Source organism: Calliopsis andreniformis, chromosome 10, assembly GCF_051401765.1.
Source record: "Calliopsis andreniformis isolate RMS-2024a chromosome 10, iyCalAndr_principal, whole genome shotgun sequence".
Taxonomy (NCBI): domain Eukaryota; kingdom Metazoa; phylum Arthropoda; class Insecta; order Hymenoptera; family Andrenidae; genus Calliopsis; species Calliopsis andreniformis.
In genome coordinates, this window is record NC_135071.1 from 5,489,648 (window position 1) to 5,517,312 (window position 27,665).

A 27,665-nucleotide genomic window follows, 5' to 3' on the forward strand; every position below is an offset into this window, starting at 1 on the left:
AAACATGCATATAATCCACCCAAATTTCGTGAGCACTACTGGGAATATCCCAGAGGTCCATGGGAACGTATCCACATTGATTACGCAGGACCAGTGGCAGGCATGATGTTACTTACCATTGTAGACGCCTACAGTAAATGGATCGAAGTTAAAACTACAAGCTCAACTACAAGTACCGCAACCATCGAGATCCTAGACAGATTGTTTGCAGCTTACGGCAGTCCTATTATAGTGGTTTCTGATAATGGTAGACAGTTTCTTTCAGATGAATTCGGAACATTTTTAAAAATGAGCGGAGTCAAATATTACAAGCTGATTGCGCCATATCATCCCTCCACGAACGGACAGACGGAAAGGTAAAATGCGAACTACACAGGATACATTAGAACGTGACATTGATGAGTCCCTTAGGCAATATAGAATCCAACATTTCGCACATTTCAACCAATGCAATCGGTTTATTTCCTCTCTGGTAACCCAAGGATGGACAAGTGGATTTCAGGTACAGTAATCATACGCTTAGGAGACCTATATTACGAAATAGATTATTGCGGAAGACTCTTCAAACGCCATGTTGACCAGTTAAGAGCACACAACCAGCAGAAAACTCCTGAATGTTTTACTGAGCCGACGCAATCACCAGTGCAAGCAGCAAAGTTGCCAGGATTGAAACGTAGAATTCATATCTACGGCAATGTGGGAGCTAATGTTACTACTTCAAGCACATCCAACGGCTCAAGGCAGCAACATGCAAATTCTGCAACAAGACCAGAAGCGCGAGAGCCATTAGCACCAACAGGGGCCCAAACGCCTCCAATGCAGTTACGACGACGATTCAACCGAACTCGCAAGCCTACACAATTCTTTTCATCAACATGAAATCCCGAGAATTCCTAAAGGAGGGAGGAAATGTTATGTACTTTGGCACGTTGAAAGGCGCGCCACCTTGTTTGGTCGTCGGCACCTAACCTAATGGATAGTACACAATATGGCATGATTGAGATAACCTTTGTGTTGTGTGCTATTTAATTAAAAATGCTAATATACACCTGTACCATAGTAATAATACCATTTAGCAACACTGCTTAATAATTATAATACTGTTCATTGTCTATATCAACATTTAATTAATAAAAACACGACAGTTTCCTTTAAAAAAATCCGAAAAATCACTTACTTTTCAGCGCGTCATATGGGGTTCCCTCCTTAACTGTACTGTCACAATTTTCAGGTTACACTTTATTTTGAGCAATAAAGAGGAACAACAATCACATGTTTACACTTTTCTGATAGACCATCTTTACACAAATAATTTATTGTCTTAATTTCTCCGTTGCGATTTATTTCGCCAAGAATTTCATGTGGAAATCCTTTTAAATGAGAGGTCTGTAAATACAGAGCTGTCAAGCTGATAAAATCATCACTTATGTTTTCAACATTTCTTCCAATATTTATTATGTGATTCATGCTGAGAACACGTTTTGCTTTGATAAAATTTTTAGGCAAAAGATTTGTTTTCATCCAAGAGTAAAGAATCCAGCAGTAATTAGAGGTAAAATTGGATCACGGTTAAATTTGATGGTTTTTAAGTATATTATAAAGATTGATGGACTGAACAAAAATATATGACAGTCAAAGGTAGCGCAACCGCGCAGTGCGTACTAACTCGTCGGGCACTTTAAGCGGTCGAGTTTTACGGGGCGGTAGTACAATTCTCATCTAACCCAGACCTCCGGTTAGTATGCTACGACGTTCACTTCTAATATCGAATTATTCGGTATATGATCCAAATTTATGTCAACTTTACCCTCCATACACTTACCCCATGTTATATTCTCGGTATCGATTTATTCCCTCACGTCAAAATTTCACAACTAACCCTAAATAATTCACGAGCTGTAGAACCTCCTTCTGCATCATCTCGATCTATTTCTTCCTGTTCGAAATAATCAACATTTAACACGTTTGCGTCGGAGCTTGAATTCACTGGCCGCACCATGAGGCGGGCCTGTATGCGGGACATTTCTGTATGTACCACCCGTGGCTCATCCCATCCCATGGAACAGACAAGAATGTATCACCGGTAGTGCACCCCGTTGCGAACGTGTTAAACTCTTCTCTTAGAAGATTTCTTCTCTTCAATAGAGAATACAGTTTCTAATTTAATAAAATGAACGATTCTCCGAACAGGAATCAACGAGAAATCGTCACTTATATCAATCTCTAGTATAACTCTTCTGGTCAAGATAGATTTCTATTAGATGCAGATTGGGAATGTTATGCAAAATATAATGTAACAATTAATCGGAACATAATACAGGAACCTACGTATTTTAGGTTGAAATGATTTTTGTAACTTGCATACAATTCACACGAAACAATAAATTGCGAAGAACACTTGTGTCTTTCCGACGTCTTTCCTTATATCTTTGTGTCTTTGAACACTGGTTTCCGACTTCAACTTTGAGGCAGTTTTCACTTGCTTAACGTGAATTTGAGCCGATATAAAAAAATCTGTGCCGAATATTTTCGACTATTCTACAAACCTACCAAGTTTTATCAAAATCGAAAACTGTCATTTCAGGTTATTCCCTTGTGAGATTACCTTGTGCAATTGCTGGAAACATGCTATGGCAACAATATCCCTTCTTTTCCCTATCTGATGGATAGAAGCCAGTCGAAATACAAACTTTTCAACAATTGTATCCCAATATGTATCCATCATAAAACGTTAATAAACCAAAGACGCAATGTCCTTGCCTACAAGCAAATTTATAAATGACTACTTGAAATTAACCTTAATCTCAAGAACTTCATAAAGCATCTCAACCACGTACCAGTATTCATATCATGGATCAGTTATCACTGGCCAGAGATTTTTAATTATTTAAGTAACATAAATGTTCCACTTAATCTTTGATAAAGATAACTGTAATGTTGAGGAACATTTGAGATACAAGCTTCAAACAGTAATAACTAGAATGGGTACTTAAAATGTCGTCAAATACTGAACAATAATTTAGAATTTCAACAGAAAAAATATAATCTTCATTTTTCCAACGTCTATCTATAATCTTTTACCTCAATATATTCCATAACATGTATTTGAACAATATCATGAACAATATTGAACAAATTTTAAAAATGCTTTAAGTGAATGATTTGGTAGTTATATAAAAAGACATCCTATACTTTTTCCAAGTGTGTTTAAACTAATTTCATTCATATAATAAACTTCAGCAAAACCATGATCTTTTTCACTAGTTTAAAGATTGTTATACAGAAATATACACTCGCAAATAAAAATATTTAAAATATATAAGACTGCTTATTGAATCGGTTCAACAACTGGTAGAGTCCTAGAAAAACTGTCTTTTGCATCCATTTTGATGATTTTTAAATATGTTGTAGAAATCAACATTCTGGATAACATTTTCCAGACATATACCTGGTAGTCGGCCGTAATTTTTGAGATTCATTAAAAAGCATTTCTAACATCGTGTATTTAATACTATTTATAACTTTCTGCTAGTACTCCTATGATTTCGCTCATTGCAACGTCGGTCGACGAAGATATGTTTAGTATTTTATTTTCGCAACCTTGGTATGAATTAAAGTTATGGTTAGGTTTGGATTAAGTTGAAAATAAATGGTATATGTTTTACACACTTTCTGTTAATAACTTTTTAACAAACAATGAACGACGGTTAAAATCGTTTGCGGTTAACTTAAAAGAGTATTCTGGATAACATATGTTAAGGTCAATGTCACTGAAACTAACTGTTCAAGATATTTTCCTTTTTTCTACAATCTGCGGTTTCCTCCTACACCTATCATCACTTTTTCAGACCCGGCATCTTTTAGTGCTGCAACCCCTCCTTAGTATATGTACAGGGTGTAATAAAATTTTGTGTTATAGCTTTTGTCGGCAATACGACGCCTTGAGAACGATGAAGATCGATTGAAAGAAGTTGCCGCAAAATTGATCGTGACTGAGTTTTTGAAGGTCAAGGAACAAATTTTGAAAAAGAACCACGGGTCACAATTCAACCCTTTCTTTAGAAAACAATGTTAAAGTTTCATCGTCAATTAAAAGAATATTTCATACACATTTTTTAGAGCATGATCATGTCGTAATCTCTGATTGTTTACATCCACTGCAGTTTCGCACAGCTGACTGCAAATAACCACAGTTATTTCTGATTTGTTGTGTACAGAGCATCAATGACTAGTTTGTTTCTATTGAGATGGATGGAAGAAGGAGAAGCAGAAATATTTTGTGTAATTCTACTATGCCCTATAATATGCGTCAAATGCTTCATGTGATTGATGAAGCATTTGGTAATTATACCGCAATTTGCAATATGTATCGCGAATATTTAATATGCCAGATAGACGCGATTTCTAAAGATTAGATCAACATTTTCAAGATTTTGAAGTCTTTATTAATCCTGGACATTGGTAAACAAACGGACCTCGTATTCATTGCAGGATTAAGGAACATATAATTACAAGAACGCGGCGAATCGCCTAGCTTACTGCCCAGATAGACTGAACTGGTGCTGTCCCGCACGCTCATAGTTACATCAAAGTTGATGATCAAATACGATTGCTGAGGGCCATTAACGTTGATGGTTTAATAATTAATGGTATTGTAGTGAAGAAAAAGGAACAGAAGAGAAAATTTAAAACTTCGTTTACGAAGAAACGGTTGAATTGTCACTCATGGTTCCTTTTGCAAATTTGTTCCTGTCGGTGAGTAGAGTATAATACAGTCATACAAAAATGTAACCTTAAAAAGTCAATCAAGGTCAATTTTGCGACAACCTCTTCTAAATTCATAAAATCACCGTCAGAAACCATGACACAAACTTTTATTACACCCTATACATACGTATACAAAGCGTCCTTTACTTTTCCAGCCATCTTTTGGATACATCTTCTGCGGCGTATGGCGAATAGACAGTCGATGTCTCGCTGGTGAGAACATAGGAAGAAGGGTTCACAACATCAAAGAATGCCGGGCTTGAGAACGTGGTGGAGGCTGTAAGAGGAAACGGCAGACTAGGGATGCCCGATACAGTATCGATACATGAAAATATCGATATATCGGTTCAAAAATGTCGGTATTTTGTATCGATACTGTAGTGATACTGATACTGGTATATCGGTGTATCGATACTCCACGGTTCGATATTGCTTTCGATACAAAATATAGGTTTGTCCGTATGCGATCACTTTGCTAACTACACTAAGTTTGAAGACGACACCAGCAAACATAAATTCAAACAAGCACTATCGCGTCGATTGGGTCATTTCGCAGTTAGTTTGGACAAGCGCTATCGCGCTGCTCAGGTCTTTTCGCAGTTAATTCGACCAAGCGCTACGGCGCGGCGCTGCTCGGCTTTTCTCAACGCTGCTTGATGAAAACCGTCTGGTACTCAAACGGTTAATGATTAAAATTGCTAGATTTTGTATTCTCATTTTGTATCTGATTTTATGAAATTAAAAAGGAATGATTTTTCATTAATATTGTATCGATACGAAGTTAGTATCGATATTTTTCGGCCGATACATTGTCTGTATCGATATTTAAAGAAATTGATACATATCGATACCTAATATCGATACCTTTGATTGTATCGGGCATCTCTACGGCAGACCGAAAGAAAGGGAAAATCCGTCCTCGTCTCAGAGCGGCCCAACTTTAGTATCTGGAGAACCAAGGCCGACCGCTAGGTATATGTATGTATATAGGAAAATATTGCTCAAAAGGGTAACCTTGATAACACACTTCTATGTCATCGAAATCAGTGGAGAGACAGCTTTGCTAGAACTTTACCCAACAACCTGAAATAAAGGTTGTTCATGAAGGGAAACGTTGAGCTCCATTGAAACAATAAGGAAGAACTTTTCGTTGCTGTTCCATATACTGTGAAAAAGTCGCTTGTTACTAAATGTTTCTCCAAATTTCTTTGTGTTGTTGTTGCCATCAACAAATATCGCCTGAAGCCAAAACAAAGTTCAAATATTCTTCGGATTATGTTGCTTCAATATGGACGAAATGTTTCTATAGATTGGTGTTGGTTGAAAACATTTCAGAACATGTAACAAAAAGAGCCGGGAAGTTTCTCGTTATTGCTTCAATGGAGAAAATTTTAGATAGATAATCAGACATCAGTGAAACAAGAATCTACTTTAACAGTAATCACTGCTGTAAACACGATCCAGTGCCCTTTTAGTAAACATTTCGAGAGACATTTTCTTAGGGATGAACCTCCTAATTGAGATGGCGTCCCATGCTTAACGAGATTAAATCTTTATTTTGCAATTTATTAAACATTTCTAAGTCAACACAAAATCTACAAAAAGAGAATCTTGATAGTTCGACTACGAGTCTTATTTATTGATGGCTGAGGTTAATGTTTGCAATGATAATGGTACACGTATGTTTCACATTAGCATCATTTGCATAGTTTTCAATACATTTTGATTTGATCACAATATCAGTTTGTTACTCATACTACACTACACTCTTCTCCTAAATTTTGATTTGTAATGTATAAAGAAAGAAATATTTGTAATTAAATAATTAACACAAATAACAATTACAAAAGTAGAAAACTAGAAAACATACATATTAACTTACGGCGATTCTCCTTAGATACTCTTTTATGTAATAGAGAGCTTCATTAAACTATTATAATTATTATTATCAACAATGTTATGATGTTGTATGTTTCCTTGTTTGTACATACTTCCTATTTAAATAGGTTACTATTTTTATAAAATAGCGCTTTCGTCTTTGTTTGAACCATAATCAATTACAATTCTGTCCCGAAGTTCGGTCCACATAGTCCCAAACCCAGATCGAGTTTTCACCACTTCCATCGCCCCATTTGTAGTTGCTATAGATAAATAGAACTTCATCCAGCGTTTATTCCCTCGATTAGGTTACTCACAGCAGTAAGTCAGACATTTTATTCAGTGTTGTCTGAGTATCGTATGTCAAGAAAAAGTCAGTCTGTACGAAAAAGTGCATTTACAAAACATGTTTCGGTTTAAATCACTATTATGGATCTAAATTTTGCATAAATGCAACTTATCGCAGTCACGAACAATAATTACTTCAGTATTAAGAATACTATATATACAGTATGTCCAGCTCAAATGTATACAGGTGGTTATTCCTATAAAAACTAAAAATGAGAAAAAATGTTTCTATGATGATAACAATTTGACCTTGCGATGACCTTGAAGATCCCTCTGAAGATCACATTTAAATTTTTAAATAGACCCCTATATTTTTGATTGTATATTCTTGTAACTGATATCGAAACGTTTTCAAAACAGTGTTTACACATTTTATTGTGCATAAGCTATCGTTGAATTACTATTTTTTAAATTTGAGGGGTGCCGTTATTAATATTACCCGATGTACATCACGGAAGAAGTTGCTCAATAGTGCTTTGTGTATTTCTAGACGAAAAATAATTGAATGGTTTTGTTTATTATAGCAGTTACTATCCAGTCACTGTACACTTACACGCACGCACGCGATACACCACCTTCACGCGGTGTACATCAGGTAACGCTAATGCTGGCGTCACGCCAACTTTGAAAGTTAATAACTCAACAACAGCTTATACAAAATACATGTGTAAGCAGTATTTTCAAAACGTTTCTATATCCGTTACAAGAATATGCAATCAAAAATATAGGGTTCCATTTAAAAATTTAAATGTAACCTTCACAGGGCTCTCCAAGGTCATTGCAAGGTCAAATTATTATTATAACAGTATGTCCCCTTTGATACCATACAACTTTTGTCTGAAACACTTTCTTTCTCATTTTTAATATTTACGAAAATAACCACTTATGTACATTTAAATTTTAGATAACGGTTACACGAGTGTTGACAATACAATGCACGTGCGTCAATTTTGGCAGACATCGTGGCTACAATCACATAAGCGTTTCTTTTGTTGTTTGTAACAGACGTAGAATTCGATGGACATCGCTTGTTATTATTCGTATCCGCAGTACGGATGTTGTAACTCGCGTTGTAACGTCGTATGATCCTAACCTTAAATCACACATTTGAATAACAGTATATATAATAGAAGAAGAATAGTACAATTAATTACATAACAAATACTGCAAATTATTCTTAACACGTTGAGCGCTACGCGTATTTCTAAGACAATCCCGTTCAGGCCACGCGCGCCGCTTCGATTGAAGAGCTGGTATTGAAGGACCGGTGTTTCCGATCGCAGTAGAACATAGTGTACGTTTGGAACGTGATACCTATAGTCATTGATTCAACAAGTTCGAAAGTACTGTAAATTATGTTATGACAAAAATGTAAGAAAAGATGGTAGAGTGATGGCAAGGAGAAAGACCAAGCGTGTTGTAACATTTTGTGATACTTGTGAAGGAAAACCATTTTTATGTTTGCCATGTTACAATGAATCCCATTAATCCTGTAATGATACCAAATTAAGTAAATTTTAAATAAATTTTCTGTAATTCCGTAAAATAGTGTAAAATTTTATAGTTCTCATGTTACACGCTGTCAGCCACCGATGGGTGACGCGGCCTAAACGGAAAGTCTAGTGTCAGCCACCGATGGCTGACATGGCGCTCAACGTGTTAATAATCTCTATCTTAATAAGCTCTATCTAAATATATTTTCTGAGTCGACCTTCATGATGAACAAAATACGTGGAACTATATCAAAGAGAATTGTTCAGGTAAAAACAATGCCAATTGATCTCGACTATAAAATATTCTAATACTCTATTACTTTTTCATTACATCAATAATATGAGCACGGTTTAAAATGTTATTTACGTGTAACTAAACACCCTATAAGCATATTATTATAAGTGTATTGCGTACGTCCAAGTACGCCATTGTACGACAAATTGATATTGTACAGGTTGCGTAGGAAACTGTATTTTTCTCTCTATACTAATATCCCTACGGATATTCAAAGTGCTTGGTTCAAGAATTGAGCGAAGTCTGGTCTGCTGCGTAATATGATATACAAAGGTGAAGTATGGCTAAATTCTATTGACTAATTCAATGTGAGGGAGGATAGGCTAAAAATGTAGTATTAGTGGAATTATAACAAGAAATAGGCGGTAACATTACTGTGTTTCGGTAATTTATGCGTAAAAGAGGAAAAGGAAAGTTTCTGGACATCTTCACAGAAATTTCTTTCTACTAAACGCATAGTTTCAATATCTGGAGTGTAATTGTCCAAGACCGTGCACTTTTACCTAAATTTATTACTCTGTCACTGGTCGCCGAGAAAATCTGTACAATAGAATACAAGCTATGCGACACAATGTTATAATAATTATTATTTATGACTACAATAATTAGTACTTGAAAATGAGTAAAAGGCAATTAGAATACGATAAAACAACAATTAAAATTGGAGCGTGTTTTGTAAATGGATCTGCTTACGTAGTGTATATAAACGTTACAGTAGAAAAGAACTATGTATCTTAATTTTGGCTTTTTCCCGCCATACGATATTTCGGCAGCACCGAGCAAAACTTATGACCTGTCACGTTTCTTTTCTCATTTTCTTCATCGGATTGATGATTAAAAACGCGTCAAATAAGGTATTTCTCCCCGAAAATGACCGTAACAGGTCCCGATGTGCGACCGTACTTCAGAACAATATTGTACTTTCTCGGATACAATGGAAATCAATTAACGATAATATGTGAAATAAATAAGAGACTGATTGAACAAACATATCAAAACTAATTCGTCAAAAACAATTCAAACATTGAATAAATTAAAACTTATTTACGCTTAAAGTACATGTCAGAAATACTGGTTTACAAATTTATTTCGCTATATTTCAGATGAAAAAGATCTTCGTACCTTTTGTTTCGGTGACTCGGACCTGGAAACAATAGTATCATCCACAGTATCTGTTGTTCGGTTTACAGCAAGTCGAGCCGGTGAAGAACCTAAAGAAAAACATAAAAATATCTCTAAATTATATCATACTAAGGCCGATGAAATAATTAATTGCAACATAATAGTTGAAATCACTCACTTAATACGCAGAAATATTAATTTAACGCGATAAATGATTTGTACAGCAGAATTCATAGAATGGTTGTCAAAAGCTTCCATTCAAAATAATTCTTTGAAATTAAGACGCATTGCGTAAGCATAAATTTATGAAATATAAACTTTTCAAATTGCCTACAGAAAATATTTAGTTTACGTATAAAATAAATTGAAATAAACATAGATCGAACAGTTACTATTCGATGTTTGAAAGAAGAGCCTTGACAGTCGGTGTTAGTAATTTGCGATGCAGCGATGGCCTTAACACACGTTTCATGGCTCTTGTTTGGAAAATCAGATAGTAGATAAAGGATAAATGAAAAATGGCTAGATGCCATATGAATCCACAGCAAAAGCAAAAACTTGATAACGTAATCACTCAGGTGATCAAGCAACAACGGAATACGTCACTTTCACAATCGGCAACCACATACGATGAAAAGTGGTGTGTTTGTTCCGACCATTATTCGCACGAAATTGATGAACAAGAGTACTGATTCATCGTCAATCGGCACACCGGAGTTTATCGTATCAATAATTCCTTTAGGTAATAGCTTATCTCTAAAGTTATTATACAAATATTCAAGTTGTGATAGAATTTAACAGCGGTTCATAAGTTGGGAACTCACTGAAGTAACAACGAGAAACTTCTAGTTGGCCCTTCCAAAAAATGTTTAGCAAGTATCGAACGAAATCCAAATGTTCGTCGAATTGTACTACTTTAATGTGAACAAAATGCTTCTACATTTGGATATCATTTCTGTAACAAGGCTACATTTATTTCTAGCCGCAAGTTGTAAGCAAGCGTACCAGCCAGCTTATTTTACATTTCAAATGATTATTGAAGATAGAAAAAAAAAGAAAATAGGTAACAAAATATGTAAACTGGATCAAAATTTATTTCCGTACAGATATATTGTCGCTATATTTCGCTCCGATGGAAACAGACAACAAATGCTGTAGACAGAAACAGAAACGTGACTAAACCTAGAGAAACATTTGGTAATAACTAGCTGCTTTTTCAAGAAGCATAGAATAGTAGCAGAGTACTGGGGGGTTTTCAACGAATGGGGGGTAGGGGTGGGGGGTGCTCTAATAACTCAGACCTTACCAGCCAATGGTAAGTATGGAAGTTATTTTAAAAATCGAATCGTCGATAATTTGAAACTTCTGCATTATCCATCTTGATCACATTGATGACAAGCAACACTATGTCAGTTGTATTTTCTTTATTCACGCTCTTTCTATACAACGCTCTGCGTTTCCTGTGCTGTATCGCTTGCACCGTTCGCGTGTCAGTATGCAACCAAGTCTTGATTTAGTTGATCGTGAATGTAACAATCCAAGAACATATATTGTCATTGAAAAAGAAAATAAAAACGTAAGTATACATAAAAAATAAATGCCTTATTCTAATATAATGTATTATAGAATTTTTTTTTATTTTCATGTAATATTACTTTTTATTGTTTTACCATTTTATAGTATCTGTGGAAAAAAGGTAAAATAATGATAGATTTTAACAGGTTTGAACACTTTGCATATTTGGTATGTACAATCATCTATATTTCGTTAATTTGAGAGGATGAGATGTTTCATAACCTCGTTTATTTTAATCTCACAGAAAAACAAATATCTACCAATCAATGGCTATATAAATTTGAATTATCGAAGGGCTATTAGTAGTTGGAGATGACGGTAAGATTTATCCAGTTAAGTTCATCACCTTGTATAAGAATATCCCTAAAAGGATTTTTGGCGACTAGCCATCGTTCTAAAGGTATAGGATTTTGAAGAATGTTTAATACTCAGCGGTCTATCATTAGTGGTCGGTCATAGAAAAGAGGGATGTTACACATTTTCTATGCATCTAGAGGATCGAAGATTCACGAGATGACTTATGCTTATACTAATTGTGGTTTTGAAGATATTAACAAAAATATATTAGCACCACTAGACGCAGCCACTCACACCTCTCGTCGTTTCGTTCGTTTCCTGTCTATAGATGGCGAACGCACCTATCGTTTCTCGCAATTATGTCAAATGTGCACACCTTTTAAAGTGTATGCGACTACCGGAGCGAACAATTTGAGAATTGTGTTTATTTGCTACACTTTGTTTTTCTTACGGTTACATGTTACATGGTATAAATTCTTCTTTTATTGCTGCGGTCTTTTTTTAGTTTCTAATTATCGTAATTACTTAATACTGTTTCATATTGATATTTCATTTTCTATCATTACTTTCTGTCTCGAAATTCTGTTTAATTTATTTTTCAACGATGTAATACTGGCATAGCTGAATCGTATATAATCTTTTGTGCGATTGAGGATGAAAAATACAGAAACGGAATATAAAAATCTGCATGCAACCGTAAAACACGGCGGAGGGAGCATAATGGTATGGGGTTGTATGAAAGCTGCAGGTACAAGAACCTTGGTATTCATCGACGGTATTATGGACCAAGATGTGTATTTAAATATTTTAAAGGATAAATTGAGCCATAGTGCAAGAAAATTGAGATTAGATCGGAAATTTATCTTTCAGCGGGATAATGATCCTAAACATACCGCGCGACGAGTTAAGGAATGACTTCTGTATAATACGCCAAAATAGTTACACACACCACCTCAATCGCCGGATACTAACCCGACAGAACACCTATGGGACGAAATAAAAAGGCGTTTACAAAAACATAATATCAAGAACAAAACAGAATTGAAAAATGCTATATTACTAGAATGGACCAGTATTACGAGTGATGTGACAGAGAAACTAATCAATAGTATGCAAAAACGAATGTTTGCCATACGTAAAGCTAAAGGTGGTCCAACTACATATTAATGTTGCGAAACGAAAGAAAAAATTCTATTATTCTATATTTCCGTTTTTTTTTTTAAAGTTCCTGTACGGAGACTTCTTTTGTTCTGAACTGGTTATGTTTGCACATATGTTTAATTTTCTTGTTAAATAACAATCGTATGATAATAGTTTTTGCTACATGAATAAAAAAGACAATTAAAAAAATAATTGCAGAAGAATAATTCATTTACTACCACGTAAAATGAAATTATTAACCATTTAAATAGTATGAGTTAGGTGTACGGAGTCTTATTTTACTGAGTGTATGCCATTCCATGCTCTGGCGCTTGGTTTCTGAGTCATACTCAAATACCCAAGACTCGTCACCAGTAATGACAGGTTCTAGAAAATGGGGATCATTTTCAATCGATTCCAAAAAGTCAAGATACCTTTCCCTCCTGGTTTCCTTTTGGTCCTGCGAAAAGTTTTTTGGGACCATTTTTGCGCAGATTTTTCTCATCCCCAATTCATTGGTCAAAATCTGATTAATAGTGGTATGAGTCAAATTCTACTCTTCTCCGATCATTCTGACTGTCAGCCGACGATCTGAACACACAAGATCTCGGATTCTGATGACACTTCCATCGGTTCTCGAAGATGAAGGCCTTCTGCTGCGTGGTTCATCTTCAATAGACTCTTTTCCTCCTGAAAATGCCCTAAATCACCGAAAAACCTGGGCCCTTGACGAAACACTATCTCCGTAGGCCTGCTGAAGTTTTGCAAAAGTTTCCGTTACACTGTGACCAAGCCTAAAGCAAAACCTGATAGCACACCATTGCTTGAAATTGATGTCACTCATTTTCAGAACGCACTAGAAAAAACTGTTTTACGAAAAAAACGCTACAGATAACCAAATTGCTCTAACAAGTTCAAACACGTATTGAAGGTATATCAATACACTTTCGGTAACTACTGAAGTAGTTCTGACATAAAATTTTGCATATCGCAAAATTAAAAGATAGCTGTTTGAGAAAACTAAATACCCTGAAAGTTTTAGGATCAAAAAACTGGGAAGCTGATTTCAATGTCACTGAAAACTTTCAAAGCGTTAATACGATCAAAACTTGACTAGGAATCAATAGTAGTGATGGGCGATACAGTATTGATATTTCGAATATCGATACTTTTTAACCTAAATATCGATATTTTGTATCGATGTTTAATGTGACGATATATTCCAGTATCGATACTTAATATGTGAATATCGATATTTTAGCAATGTGACAATATATACGTATTCTAGTATCGATACATAATTGATGAATATCGAAGTTTTAGCAACGTGACGAGATATATTACAGTATCGATACACTGTAACGCGTGTAGCACGGTCATGTTGGTCGGCGGAACGTTTTCTGCTCAAACGCTACGCGCGTTAACAATACATTCGACAAAGAAGTAGAGCAGTTACTTCACCCTCGATGATAGATTAATTATTGTGGTTTCGTTTTCGTCTAGTCCTATACAGGCCCCGTAGTGGATACTTGTTCAAGGGAGGGTGGAGGCTTGTTTGGAGGTCTGATTATTAAATATACTGTATTACGTTTGCAATATTAAGATAGGTGAATATATTCTGATGATAAACATATTTTAAAAGAACATTAAACAGGAGAGTCAAGTAAAACAAAAATAAAAAAAAAAGAATTACAATCATAAGAGAAATGAAAAGAATGTACGATGAATGTACGAATCTACTGGTTACTTCCTTATACAAACTTTATATGCTTCTTCGAATTACTTGGTCTTTATCTGATTTCCAAATACCTGGAGTACTATAGACTGGAATATACCTGCAAAATTGCACACACACACACGATTAGAAATATTATTATTATATTATTAAGTCGAACTTGGATAGTAAGAAATACTCAAGAAAAAGAAAAACTATTTGAATTCTAAACCATTTGAAATTTTAACGTGCGGCTATGAGTCTATTCACTCCCGGCTCACTGCACTTTTGAGTGAATTATGCCAATAATTGTATTGATAGCATAACGCTAAGGAATAATAATAAAGCGTGCGTAATATGAGTGTCCCATTGCGCATAATGGTGACTAGACAGTAGAACAACCAATCAGAAGGGTCCTTACCACGTCACGCATAATATAATTGGCTGTGTTCAGCGAACTCAACAGATTTTACCTTATATGGTAAAAATCTAGTAAATTCATTCAACGTTCCGTTGAACGCAGCCATCGCAGCCACTGATATCTAATCAGTAGAATTTTTTATTTGCAATTTGAATTTCGTGCACGCGTCGAATGAGACTAATAAAACGAAATAAATTTTCTGACCTTAAAAAGGTTAGTATCATAATATTACTTATGTAATTATGGATTTTTCATCAAAATGTTGAGATTTACATAAATTTAATTCTTTTATGCATGCAATTAAAAAAATATAACCTAAGTAAAAATGTGTATGCATGTGCTTGCCACTTTAATTGCTTTAATTGAATTATATTTTCAGCGTTGGTGTTGATAATATTGGTAATGGTGCATGTGTGTGCATTGTGAATGTTATATACGCAATATAGATTTTAACAGTATGCATTCAAATTTTTCATAACTACATTATCAAAATATATTCTTTTCATAAATTTTGCATTTGGAATATAATTTAAAGCATTTTTAAAATCGAAAGAGCATTGTGTGGAAATATTTTATAAAAACACTTACGGGAGGTAAATGTAAAATTTGCCAGCACAATGTAAAAACTAGTGGTAACACCACAAACTTAAGGTTATATCTTGGACGTTCTCGTCCCGTCGTTTGCTGACGATACAACAGTCGAATATACGCAAAGCTTAAAGAGGTAACATCAAAATGAAGAGGAGGATAATGTTTTATCAATTGAAAATTTTGATGATGTTCCACCTCCCGCATCATCAACATCTTCATTATCATTATCATCCACATCAGGTGTGTCAAGTACAAAAAAAAAAAAAACTTAGACTGGACACTGCATTTTCAAAGCAAAAGTCTTTTGAAATTGGTGGCTCAAAAGCAGCAGATAGAACAAATAAATTGTTATTTATGATCACAAAGGACAATTTGCCACATCAAACGGTTGAAAATGAAAGATTTAAAACATTCATAAAGGCTCTTGCACCCTTATGTAGCATTCCAAGTAGAAGAACTATCACAACCTTAATTGAAGAAAAATATGAGGTCTTGTCAAATACCATAAAAGCACAATTATCAGCGGTACAACACTTGCGTCTTTCTACTGACATATGGACTGACCCCTTAAATATTAAAAGCTACCTGCCATTTCATATGTGAAAAAAAATATAAATCGATAACGATTGGCGTGACTGAATTAAATGAAAGACACACTGCTGAATATCTCGAAATGTGGTTATTAAAAATAATAGAAGAGTGGAAAATACACAAGGATAGCATTATTGTGGTTGTTTCAGATAGTGCAGCGAACATAAAAAAAGCCATAAAAAGCGCTTTTGGTGCTGATAAGCATTTATCGTGTTTTACCCATACATTAAATTTAGTGCCATCTTCTATAATAGAATCAAATGAAAGCGTAAATTCCATTTGCAAAAAAGTTAAAACAATAGTAACACATTTTAAAAAATCGGTAGTTGCTGCAGACAAATTACGTGCGATTTCTGATTTAAAATTAATACAATCTGTAGAAACCCGTTGGAATTCCACATATTCCATGCTTTGTAGATTTTTAGACTTATCCGATAAATTAGCTTCAATATTATTGCAAAATCCTTCAGCCACACCCATGTTGACAGCAGTCGAACTCCAAACTATTAAGGAATTTGTAAGTATTTTAAAACCCTTCGAAGATGCGACGAACACAGTATCTGGAGCCATGTACTTAACAGGCAGCAAAGCAGTTCCAATGGTAAATACGTTACATAGAAATTTGCAATTGTTAAGTCCTGAAACCGCTATCGGAATTCAGTTAAAGCAACTTTTAATAGAATAATTTCTGCAAAGGTTTGACTGTATTGAGCAAGTACCTGCTTTAGCTATTTCAACTATTTTAGACCCACATTTTAAACAAATTCATTTGTCTAATAAAATAGCATGTTCCCACGACATTAATAAAATTACAAGGTATGTAAATAGTTCAATTGCAAACAGTACCACAAATGCGATTCAAAATGCACAAAATATATCAAATGAGGATGGAACGCGAGACAATTTTTGGTCATATCATGAAAATTTAGCTCTAAACAAATCAAAAGAAAATATTAATTATAACCCAAACCAAATGCCAGAAGATTTTAAATATTATATAAATCAACCACCAATTAAAATGACAGATTGCCCTATTCAATTCTGAAACCAATTTAATTATTCGCCGTTGAGCAAACTGGCCCAAAAATATTTATCTCTAATAGGAACATCAGTATCGCCCAAACGACTATTTTCGAAAGCAGGCAGGATTTTAAATGAATCCAAAAATCGTCTAACTGGCGAACACCTTCAGCAATTATTATTTTTAGGATCTCTGTCTATCGAAGACTGGCATTTTGATTAATTTAAGTGTTGGATGTTTTTTTACTATTATTCTATTATTATTATTATTATTGTTACTATTGTTATCCTCATTTGACTTTTATATTTTAGTCGCTTGGAATGGCTATCTAATTAAAGTATGTAATTTTATTTAATCTGTTTATTAGTGTTATGTCTGATCTGTTTGCTGTGATTGTTTTTATTTGTTAATATGGAGTATGGGGCTGTCCATATTATTATAACTATTAGTATATTTTTTCTATTATATGTTAGTTTTGTATATGTATAATTATATAACTTCCACTGTATTAAAAATTTTAAATATAATTAAGTTTATTATAAATAAAACACTTAATTTGAATGAATATTGGTTCTTATTCCTAAAATTCTAATGTAATTGTATAGAGTCAGCCACGTATCTCGGAACCCGAACTGATTTGTTTTCATGAGCGTGGGTTCTAAGATACGTGGCTGACTCTGTATGTATGTATGTATATTTATGTATTGATATCCATAGTATCGACAATATCGATAATATCGATGTTTATTCCGATTTTTATAAGTATCGATACTTCGGTCGTCGATACGTATCGATACAATTTCAAAATATCGCCATCCCTAATGAATAGTATACAATTCCGCCAAACCAAATATATTAAAAAAAACTGTCAACAATAAACAATAGCGCAGCAAGAATTGCAACTGGAGCTTTCCGCACGAGTCCAGTTCTAAGTATGTTAAGCGAAGCAAATCTACTGCCGCTGGATTACAGAAGGAAGCAGCTCACTTTTTCCTACACCATGTATACAGCATCCAGTATACAAAACCCTATAAAAGATATTATCTTCTCAGACAAATTTGCTAACATATTTAACATGAATAACGAAAAGACAAATGCAATTAAACCAATTAACATTCGGGTCAAAGAACTATTCGAAGAACTAGGAATATAACTTCCAAAAATCTATTTGAGGGAAGAATTTAAATTACCACCCTAAACACTGAAAATACTGAAACAAATTGATTCGCTGGAAGAGCTATCAAAATGATTAAATAGCAATGAAGAATTGAAAACCGACTTCCTGGAAACCAATGATCTATACCCAAACTATTTACAAATTTTTACTGACGGAGCAAAAACGCAAAGTCAAGCTGGCTGTGTAGTAGTATCACAAGAAGGAAATACATTAGTTAAAGTACCAGAATATTATTCAATTTTCTCTTACGAAGCCTATGCAATATTAGAAGGATTAAAACATATTGAAAAATTAAACATAAAACAAAATAAATATATCATATACACTGACTCTAAAAGTACACTTTCGGCGATAAAAGAAATGAAGTCCAAAAACCCTATTATAAAACAAATCATCGAAAAGTATAACGAGATGCTAATAAACCAACAAGTGAGGCTTGGACCTCACCACCCAGGCATCAGCACCTTGATTTCGCATCAGGCTCGTCTGTTTGAATTTGCCAACCTCCTTAACAGCACCTCAATTTAATTTGAGTTCTTCTGTAAACTGATCCTAGTGACTCCCTGATTTCGCATCAGGTACGTTCACAAAACTCACACTCCTGCGGCTCACCGATCACAGATCAGTTTCGTCCACAAGCACACCTATCCTCAGAGGCTCCTTGATTTTATATCAGGTTCGTCCTCGCCTGTAATAATTCCAACGACTGATTTCGCATTAGTTTCGTCCGTTGTACCAACTAACACATCAACCACTATATTCTTTGGAAATATTCCTATCCTCGACGCTCTCTCGCGCTGCTCGCCTCCCGTCTTGTAACATACCATTTTGTTTTAGAACATTTACAAAATTTATAAACTGAACACTAAGGGGATACGGTAGTCACGTTACTACAAATATTTTCTTTTTTCGATTTGTAAAAAGGGATACCAGCAGATCCAGTCTTCACGAGGTTTACGATGTTCAAAGCTTCTAGAGCCCCATTAAAAAAAATAAACTATGCAAAATACGTATCACTTTATTCTTATGCAAAATTAAATACACATACAATTAAGAATATTTAGACCAAGCATTTGCAAAGACATCTATTTCACACATATTGCTACAATAATGTAGCTATATAATCCACACTCTAGGTGTTAAAAGCTAACAATAACTCCGTAGACTGGCGTAAACTGTCGTCTGATTTGCTTGAATTTTTTAGCAATGGCTGCTAATACTATTCTGTTCGTTTACGCGTACTGAATTTCTGATTTAATGATGTACATTTTCATTGTTTTTTTTTTTTTTTTTTTTTTTTTTTTTTTTTTTTTTTTTTTTTTTTTTTTTAATTTGTAATGTTGCATCTACCCTCAAGGGTCATTAGCAACCACGGTTGATATACATGGCTTTGGCTTAAATTTGGTTTAGTAAGTTAACATGTTTCAAAAAATTTATAACATCGGAGCATGATTTTTCATTTTTGATCGCTTCTTTGAGATTTCCGCAGATTTAGTACAGATTTCGTTCACGTTGGTATTTTTGGCAGGAAGTGATGATATGTTCCATCGAGATTTTGGTGTTGCAAATGGTGCACAGTGGTTGGTCTTCTTTTTTGAGCAAGAAGGAATGCGTGAAGTTTGTATGACCAATTCTTAGCCTTGTGATGACTACTTGGTGTTTCCTGTCGAAGGATAATGCTGGACTTGTTTCGTGGATATTTTTTCTGATGTTGTGGATATTTGTGTTCCGAGAATTTATCCAGGTGTCATTCCAATTTTCTTTGAGAATTTTATTTAAGAAGCTTAGGACTTCTTTGTGGTGTATTGGTATATTTAAAACATTTGGCGAGTTCGCAGCCTCTTTAGCTATTTCGTCTGCTCTTTCGTTCCCCCGAATTCCAACGTGAGCTGGAACCCAGCCGAGTAGGATTTCCGATGCTTGATTGTTTACTATTATATTGTTGTATTCCTCAGTAATTTGCTTAATAATTGGATTTTTGGAGTTTTTATCTAGAGCTGATAGGGTACTTTTGGAGTCTGTGTAGATAGTATACTTTCCTTCTCTATTATTTATTTTTTTTATGAGTTCCAGTGCTTTTAAGACTGCATAAGCCTCACAGGAGAAGATTGAGTAGTAGTTTGGAAGTTTGAGCCCGATTTCCTTTTCTGGAGTTATTATTGCGCAGCTAGCACTTGACTGTGATTTTGAGCCATCCGTGTATATAGCTGAGTAATTTGAGAAACGACTAGCGGTTTCTAGAAATGATGATTTCAGGATTTCTTGACTATCATGTTTTTTAGATACGATATCCCTTAGGTTGATTTGAGCCGGCGTCTTCAGTAACCATGGTGGAGTAGTATACTCTTCAAGTTGGAAGGTTTCAGGAAATGATACGTTTAGTTTTGCTAATATGTTTTCGACACGAAGGTTGATTGATTTTGGTAGGTGTGTTTTGCGATTTGGCTGTTTACTGGGACTGTTTTTAAGGATAATTTACTTCGTGGGGTTATCTCGAGATGATACCGCAGATAGGGCGTATGAGATAGTAAGTTGCATCCTTCTGTAGCTAAGCGGTGCTAGATGTGCTTCACTTAACAAGCTCGGAATGGGACTAGTGTAAAAGGCACCTGTGATAATTCTTGCCGCACTGTTGTTTATTGTTTCAAGCTGCTTAAGCACTTTCAGTTTGACGGTGTTGTATACTATCGATCCATAGTCAAGTTTCGATCTTACTAGGGCCTTGTATGTTTTATGCAAAATTTGCATGTCCGTTCCCCAATTTTTGGATGCTATTATTTTCATGAAGTTCAGTTTTTTGGCGCAATCGTTCTTGACCTTCTTAATATGTGGGGTCCACGTTAGTTTGGTATCAAAGATCAGACCAAGAATTTTTGTTTTATTGACTACTGAGAGGATGTGGTTGTCTAGTAGCAGGTCTGGGTTGTCTTGATTCGCAGCGTTTTTACTAAAAACAATGACTGTAGATTTCTCTTTAGAAAATTTGAAGCCGGTTTCTAATGAGAATATATCTAGGTTGTGTAGAGTTTCTTGCAGTATACGTTGAGAAGTATCGATGTTTTTGCCAGTAGTGAAGAACGATTAGTCATCAGCGAACAAGGTGAATTTCGTCGGTGGCTTTACGCAGTTCTTGATAGGGTTTATTGCTAGTAGAAACAAGGTGACGCTAAGAACAGCTCTCTGTGGTACTCCATTGTCGATATTTACTTTATCGGATAGAACGCTGTTGACTCTCACTTGGATAGTACGATTTTTTAGAAAGTTAATGACGAAGTGTAGAATATTGCCATTTATCCTGAGGTCCTTAAGTAGTTTAATAACTCTATCTCTCCATACCATATCAAACGCCTTGCTGATGTCCAGACAGACAGCAACCAGGTGGTTGCCATTTGCAAAGGCTTCGCATATGCTGGATTCTAAGGTAATCAAACTATCCAATGTGCTTCTGTGTTGTCTGAAGCCACTTTGATGAATAGATAGCAGTTTATTCTTTTCTAGAAACCATTTAAGGCTCTTGTTGACAATTTTTTCCATGACCTTGCATAAGCAGCATGTGAGGGCTATGGGCCTATAATTTTCGGCTTTGTTATTTTCATTGTTGTGTGGCGTGTGTAACAGCCAACTCGCCCTTGCTTCGATGAATTCGTTGTTAGTGTATATTTGTCTTTAGTTTTCGTAGCTTTCTCTTTTCTAGTTTTCCTGACTTATTTACGATTTCCTGTCTTTTCTTTCGATTTCTACGCCCTCAAGGGTTCGTCCGGGCCTGGTCATTATCAAGCACATTTGACGACCAAACCAGGGCGACCTTAAGGACTGTTTCTTTTCCTTCAACTTTCTCTCCGGTTTTCTCTCCTTTCCGTTTTCCTTCTTCGTTTTTTCTACTATCGCTATCTTTCTTTTCGTGTAGTATTTAAGTGCGGAATATTCTAAGCATGAAACACTTAATTCGCCTAATTTAATTGGTGACCCCGATAGGGACTATTTCGCGTAGTGTAGTGCCATTGTGGAACATTCAGACATTTAAAAAAAAAAAAAAAAAATTATTTCTGAAGCCAGTGGTGTGCTGTGTTGTGATCAATTGTGATTATATTGTTTAAACTTATTGTTCAACTTATTGTTGAACATTCAGTACTTAAAGACAATGGCAAACAATCAGGAATCAGGAGCATCAGGTGTGGATCGTGTAGCCGTCCGGATATCCGATTTCTGCCCATAAGATCCCGAAATGTGGATTTCCATAGCAGAACAAAGCTTTCGATGCATCGGAAGTATCAACAGAGAACACCAAATTCGGATATATATTGGGAGCTTTGAATCCACAGTATGCTGCTGAAGTACGTGATGTTATTATGGACCCACCGCTTGCTCAGCCGTACCAGAAGCTAAAAACGGAGTTGATTCGGCGATTGAGCTCATCCGAGGAACAAAAGACTAGACGTCTTTTGGAGCACGATGAAATAGGAGACAGAAAACCGTCGCAGTTCCTGCGTCACCTGCGAGGCTTAGCACGAACTACCATTGGGGATAGTGTTCTGCGAACCTTGTGGCTGGGGTAATTGCCTTCCCATATGCAGATAATGCTGGCTACCCAAAAAGATACCGACCTTGACAAGGCAGCGGAACTAGCGAATGCAATTGTCGATGCGACGGGCCCTCGCGGACAGGTAGCCGAGGCAGTGTATCCTCGCAGCCAGGCATCGGAGACATCATATCCCCGTAGACAGGTAGCTGAATCGTCAAGTGCTCGTGGGTCATTTATAGAAATAACACCTGCGGTTGGTCATGATTACGAAGCTTTGTTAAATCTTAAGCTGGCCCAGCTTATCTTGTCCTTTCAACAGGAAATAGCGGCCATTCGACAGGAACTAGCGAGTGAATCGCGTTTTTCTCGTCGCGATCGGGCTTATCGACCAAGATCTCCTAGTGCTAGAAGGTCGCGTTCGCGATCATCCTTTTCGCGACGTATTCAGCAACGTGGTGGTAAATGTTGGTATCATTGGAAATTTGGTGCCGACGCTCACAGATGTATCGCTCCATGCAATTGGAGTAATCAGGGAAACGAACAGGGCAGTCGTTAATGGCGGCTACCGACTCCAGACCATCAACTCGCCGTCTATTTGTAGCCGATCGTGACTCGCAAACACCGTTTTTGATCGACACAGGAGCCGATCTCTGTGTGTACCCGAGGAAATTTGTTCGCGGTCGAAGAGACAAAACGGACTACGAATTGTCTGCGGCGAATGGTACGATTATATCTACGTATGGGACAATAGTCTTAAACTTAAATTTCGGTCTTCGTCGTGTTTTCACCTGGCATACTTTCCTTATCTTTGAAGAGATTAAGCCTGCCCAATGTAGCGACTCAATTATATTGCGATACATCTACTAGCAGAGCACGACCTTACGTTACACCAGCTTTTCGTCGTGCAGCTTTTAATTCTGTACATGGATTGGCGCATCCAGGAATTAATGCGACACTAAAATTAGTTAGGGATCGTTTTGTTTGGCCGTCCATCACATCCGACTGCAGGGAGTGAACGCGTAGCTGTTTGCAGTGTTAGCGTTCCAAGGTTCACAGGTACGTGCAGTCATCGTTGGGAAGTTTTGTATCACCGGTTGGAAGATTCGAGCATGTGCACTTGGACACTGTGGTGTTACCTATTTCAGAGGGATTCAGGTATTGCTTTACCTGTAACTCTGATTATATAAATATACCGTAATGTTGCGGACGAGAGCCGCTCTCAGGTCTGGTCGCAACTCTCGTCCGCGACTGGTAGTCGATTTGGCTTCCTTTGCTCTCGGTCGCCGAGATAATTGGTACACGACCGGAGAAGCAAAAAAAAGGGTCTCGCTCGACCGTCTATGCTCAAGCTCGATGCCCGAAATTAATGACGTTACTAAAGACAAGTATAGCATTAGGGATTAAGAATAGGAAAAATTGAAGTTTCTTATTTGCAAACGGATTTTCACGTAAGTAACACCAATCGATTCCTTGTGCTCTTCCGAAGAAAATGATATCACATCCGACATGATTCCGATTATTTATAATAAAGATACTTAATAACTTAATTTGTAGAAAGAGCTTACTTGTCCGTTTTCCGATTTATTATTTCGCTAGATATTATTCATCCTTTTTATATATACCTAGAATATATAATATACAAGTATATATTATTTTACATATATAAGTAGATACTAATGAAACTCAAACCAATTTTAAATAGAAATATTAATATATATATGTATGTGTGTATGTATATTTTGAGTTAGGTCTGGATTAGGATCGTTGGATTCTAAATACAGTAATAATACGATCGAGGGCCGTTTCGTTCACACGAACAAGAGCCGTTACGAGACCCGAGCACGGCTCTCGTCTGTAACATTACTGTATACGTAAATGAGCGTGACCTTTCTTTCTATAAATCAAGTTTTATGTATGTTATAAATAATCGGAATCCTGTCGTGTTTAATATCATTTTCATCGGGAGAGCACAAGGAATTTACTGGTGTTACGTGCGTGAAAATCTGTTTGCGAATAAGAAACTTCAATTTTTCCTCTTTAAATCCTTAATGCTATCTTTGTTTTTTATGGCCGCCTTGTTCTGGGGTATCGAGCTCGAACGCGATGGTTCCAAGAATTGGTTACACGGAGGCACACATCATACGAGGTAGTGGGGATAGACCGCGGCTCTCGTCTGTGTAGACGAAACAGCTCTCGTCGGCAACATTACTGTATCTACACATATACAGGAAAAAATCTATTGGCTAGATGAAATTATCTTTCAAATTATTATTTTCAAAGATATGATAGTCAGGTTCACAGGAAAACCATTTCCAGAATTTGGGCCTACTGTTCCTGCAGCAGACCCTCCCGTATTGGTTTGAAGGAACAATGTATGGCATGTGGCACTTGACGCGTAGGCGAGATTTCCTGCGGTGCTCTCTACTCGAGCAGATTTTCCTGTGCTGAAAAACACTAAATTTTCGTATCCAATATCTCGAAAACCATTTGAAAACAGATACATAATTTCTATGTCGTTAAATTTATCTTGAAACGCACTACAAAATGATTTGAAAAAAAGTATATAGTTCTATTTAAAAAACTAAACTTGATTATCATATCTTTGAAAATAATAATCTAAAAGATAATTTGTTATAGCCAATAAATTTTCCCCCTTATACCATGCAAATGACATGTAAACACTTTTTTAATTTTGTGTTTCTTTTTGTGTGTTACGCGGGACACCCTGTATGTACGTAAGTGGTAACGCGGTAGGTTAGGAGCGAGCGATGCGATATGCGACACGAGCCGAACATGACCGAGTGTTACTCGAAATCGCAACAGCTAATAGACGGTATTGAGATATTTCAATTCCCTATGCGTGTCTGGTGGTGTATCCAAACGCACACGACTGTTTTGAATATACATACACGTGATCTAGTGCATTTCTTTCTTCATTATACACAATTGTAACTGTGACATCAGACGTGTATAGGATCTCACAATCTCACCTCGTAGCCGTAATGAAATGATGAACGTCAAGATGCACGGATCCTATACCTGTCATCTATGTCTTTACCACTGATCGAGTTCGGATCCCGTTCAAACCTGCAACTTTTTTTTTATTCTACAACTAATTTTAATATACAATTCCAATCTTTATATAAATTTAATTTCATATTATTATGACTCAAATCATTATTTCATTCCATAAAAGACTGGTTGTAAAAAAATGAGAACGATGCAACTGTGTTTTATGGCTATGTGTGTGGCTAAAATATGAATTATATTTTCTACAGTATTTTATAAATGAAGTAATATATGAAGCGAGGAATTCTAAAGTTAAACAGCTACTAAAAATTATGTATGAAATAAAAAAGTCACAGATTTGAACCTGCATGATAGCAAAAGACGGGCTCCGTATTCTTGTCTTCTCGGGCTTTCGTAAATATGTCTGGGCAAATGAAAATATCGCGCGCGGTTTGTGTCGTTTGTCGGCAACTTGGACAGTATTTAAAGAGCGAGAGAGTAAGGTTCACTTTACACTTGCGTTCTCTTTTGACTTTTCGAATATGGCCGGAGTGGCCCGAAGCGCCGAGCTCACGTACACGCGACTCCTAAGGTGGTGTGTGTACTGGAGGGGGAAATTTTCAGTAACTCGCATCGTTAATTTGGGTATCACAGATTCCGATTCCACATCGGCAGTCTTTCAAATTAGGCGTCGCCTGGTTTGCAAATGCTCAACTAAATTTGTCACATTTTTTGCTCTGTTTTATCGATAACCCAGCCAAAAGCAATACTGTTGTATGGTTTTACGGCCTGACACTTTTCGTCCTTATATGAGAACATTTTGAACTGGGAAGGGGTTCATTCGATAGAAAAAAGTACAACGCAGCGCAGTCAACTCGCAATTTCGATCAAAACACTCTCTAAATTACATAAAAATGCTTAAATTTCCATACCTGTCAATGGTAGATTTTTGCTCTACTTTACAACACTCGTATTACTAAATATCAGTAGAATTTCGTTAAATCGCGAGTTGACTGCGCTGCATTGAACTGTTTTCTTTCGAATGAACCCATTCCCAGTTTAAAATCATCTCATATAAGGACGAAAAGTGTCAGGCCGTAAACCCCTGTGTTTGCCTAATTTTGTCGGTAATGTCGCCGCTCTGACATATCTGATCGTACCCCCTTAAAACGGAACTTATATACTTTTTGTGTTACGCTTTCTTTTTTTTAATAATTTCAGTCATTAAATAATTAAATACAAAAATATGAAGGAATAATAGGGAGTTAGCCCTACGACGAGAGCCGCGTTCGTCGAATCGACTACCACTCGCGGACGAGAGCAGCGCTCGGGACTGGTCGTGCCTTAAAATCGACTACCACTCACGGACGAGAGTCGCGCCCGAGTCTGTTTACATAACGCGATGAGCATGACCTTTCGTTCTACAAACCAAGTTTTATGTATCTTTGTTAAAAATAATCGGAATCATGTCGTGTTTGACATCATTTTAATCGGGAGAGCACAAGGAATCGATTGGTGTTACTTGCGTGAAAATCCGTTTGCGAATAAGAAGCTTCAATTTTTCCTATTTAAATCCCTAATGCTATCGTTGTTTTTTATGACGTCCTTGTTCTCGGGCGTTGAGCTCGAACGCGATGGTTCCAAGAATTGGTTTCTCGGCTGCACGTATCAAACGAGGTAGTGGGGATAAACCACAGCTCTCGT

General features: G+C 36.1%; 1 protein-coding gene and 1 pseudogene across 1 annotated transcript in view; one reads left to right on the forward strand and one right to left on the reverse strand.

Annotated features, from left to right (window-relative positions):
• Mical-like (MICAL-like protein) overlaps nucleotides 1-27,665 on the reverse strand; it is a 149,312-nt gene that overhangs the window by 87,534 nt on the left and 34,113 nt on the right. The window contains exon 4 of the mRNA XM_076387333.1: nucleotides 9,904-9,992. Within this exon, the coding sequence (XP_076243448.1) occupies nucleotides 9,904-9,992 (89 nt within the window). The remainder of the gene's footprint in view (nucleotides 1-9,903; nucleotides 9,993-27,665) is intronic.
• LOC143184752 (E3 SUMO-protein ligase ZBED1-like) lies at nucleotides 15,786-17,475 on the forward strand (annotated as a pseudogene).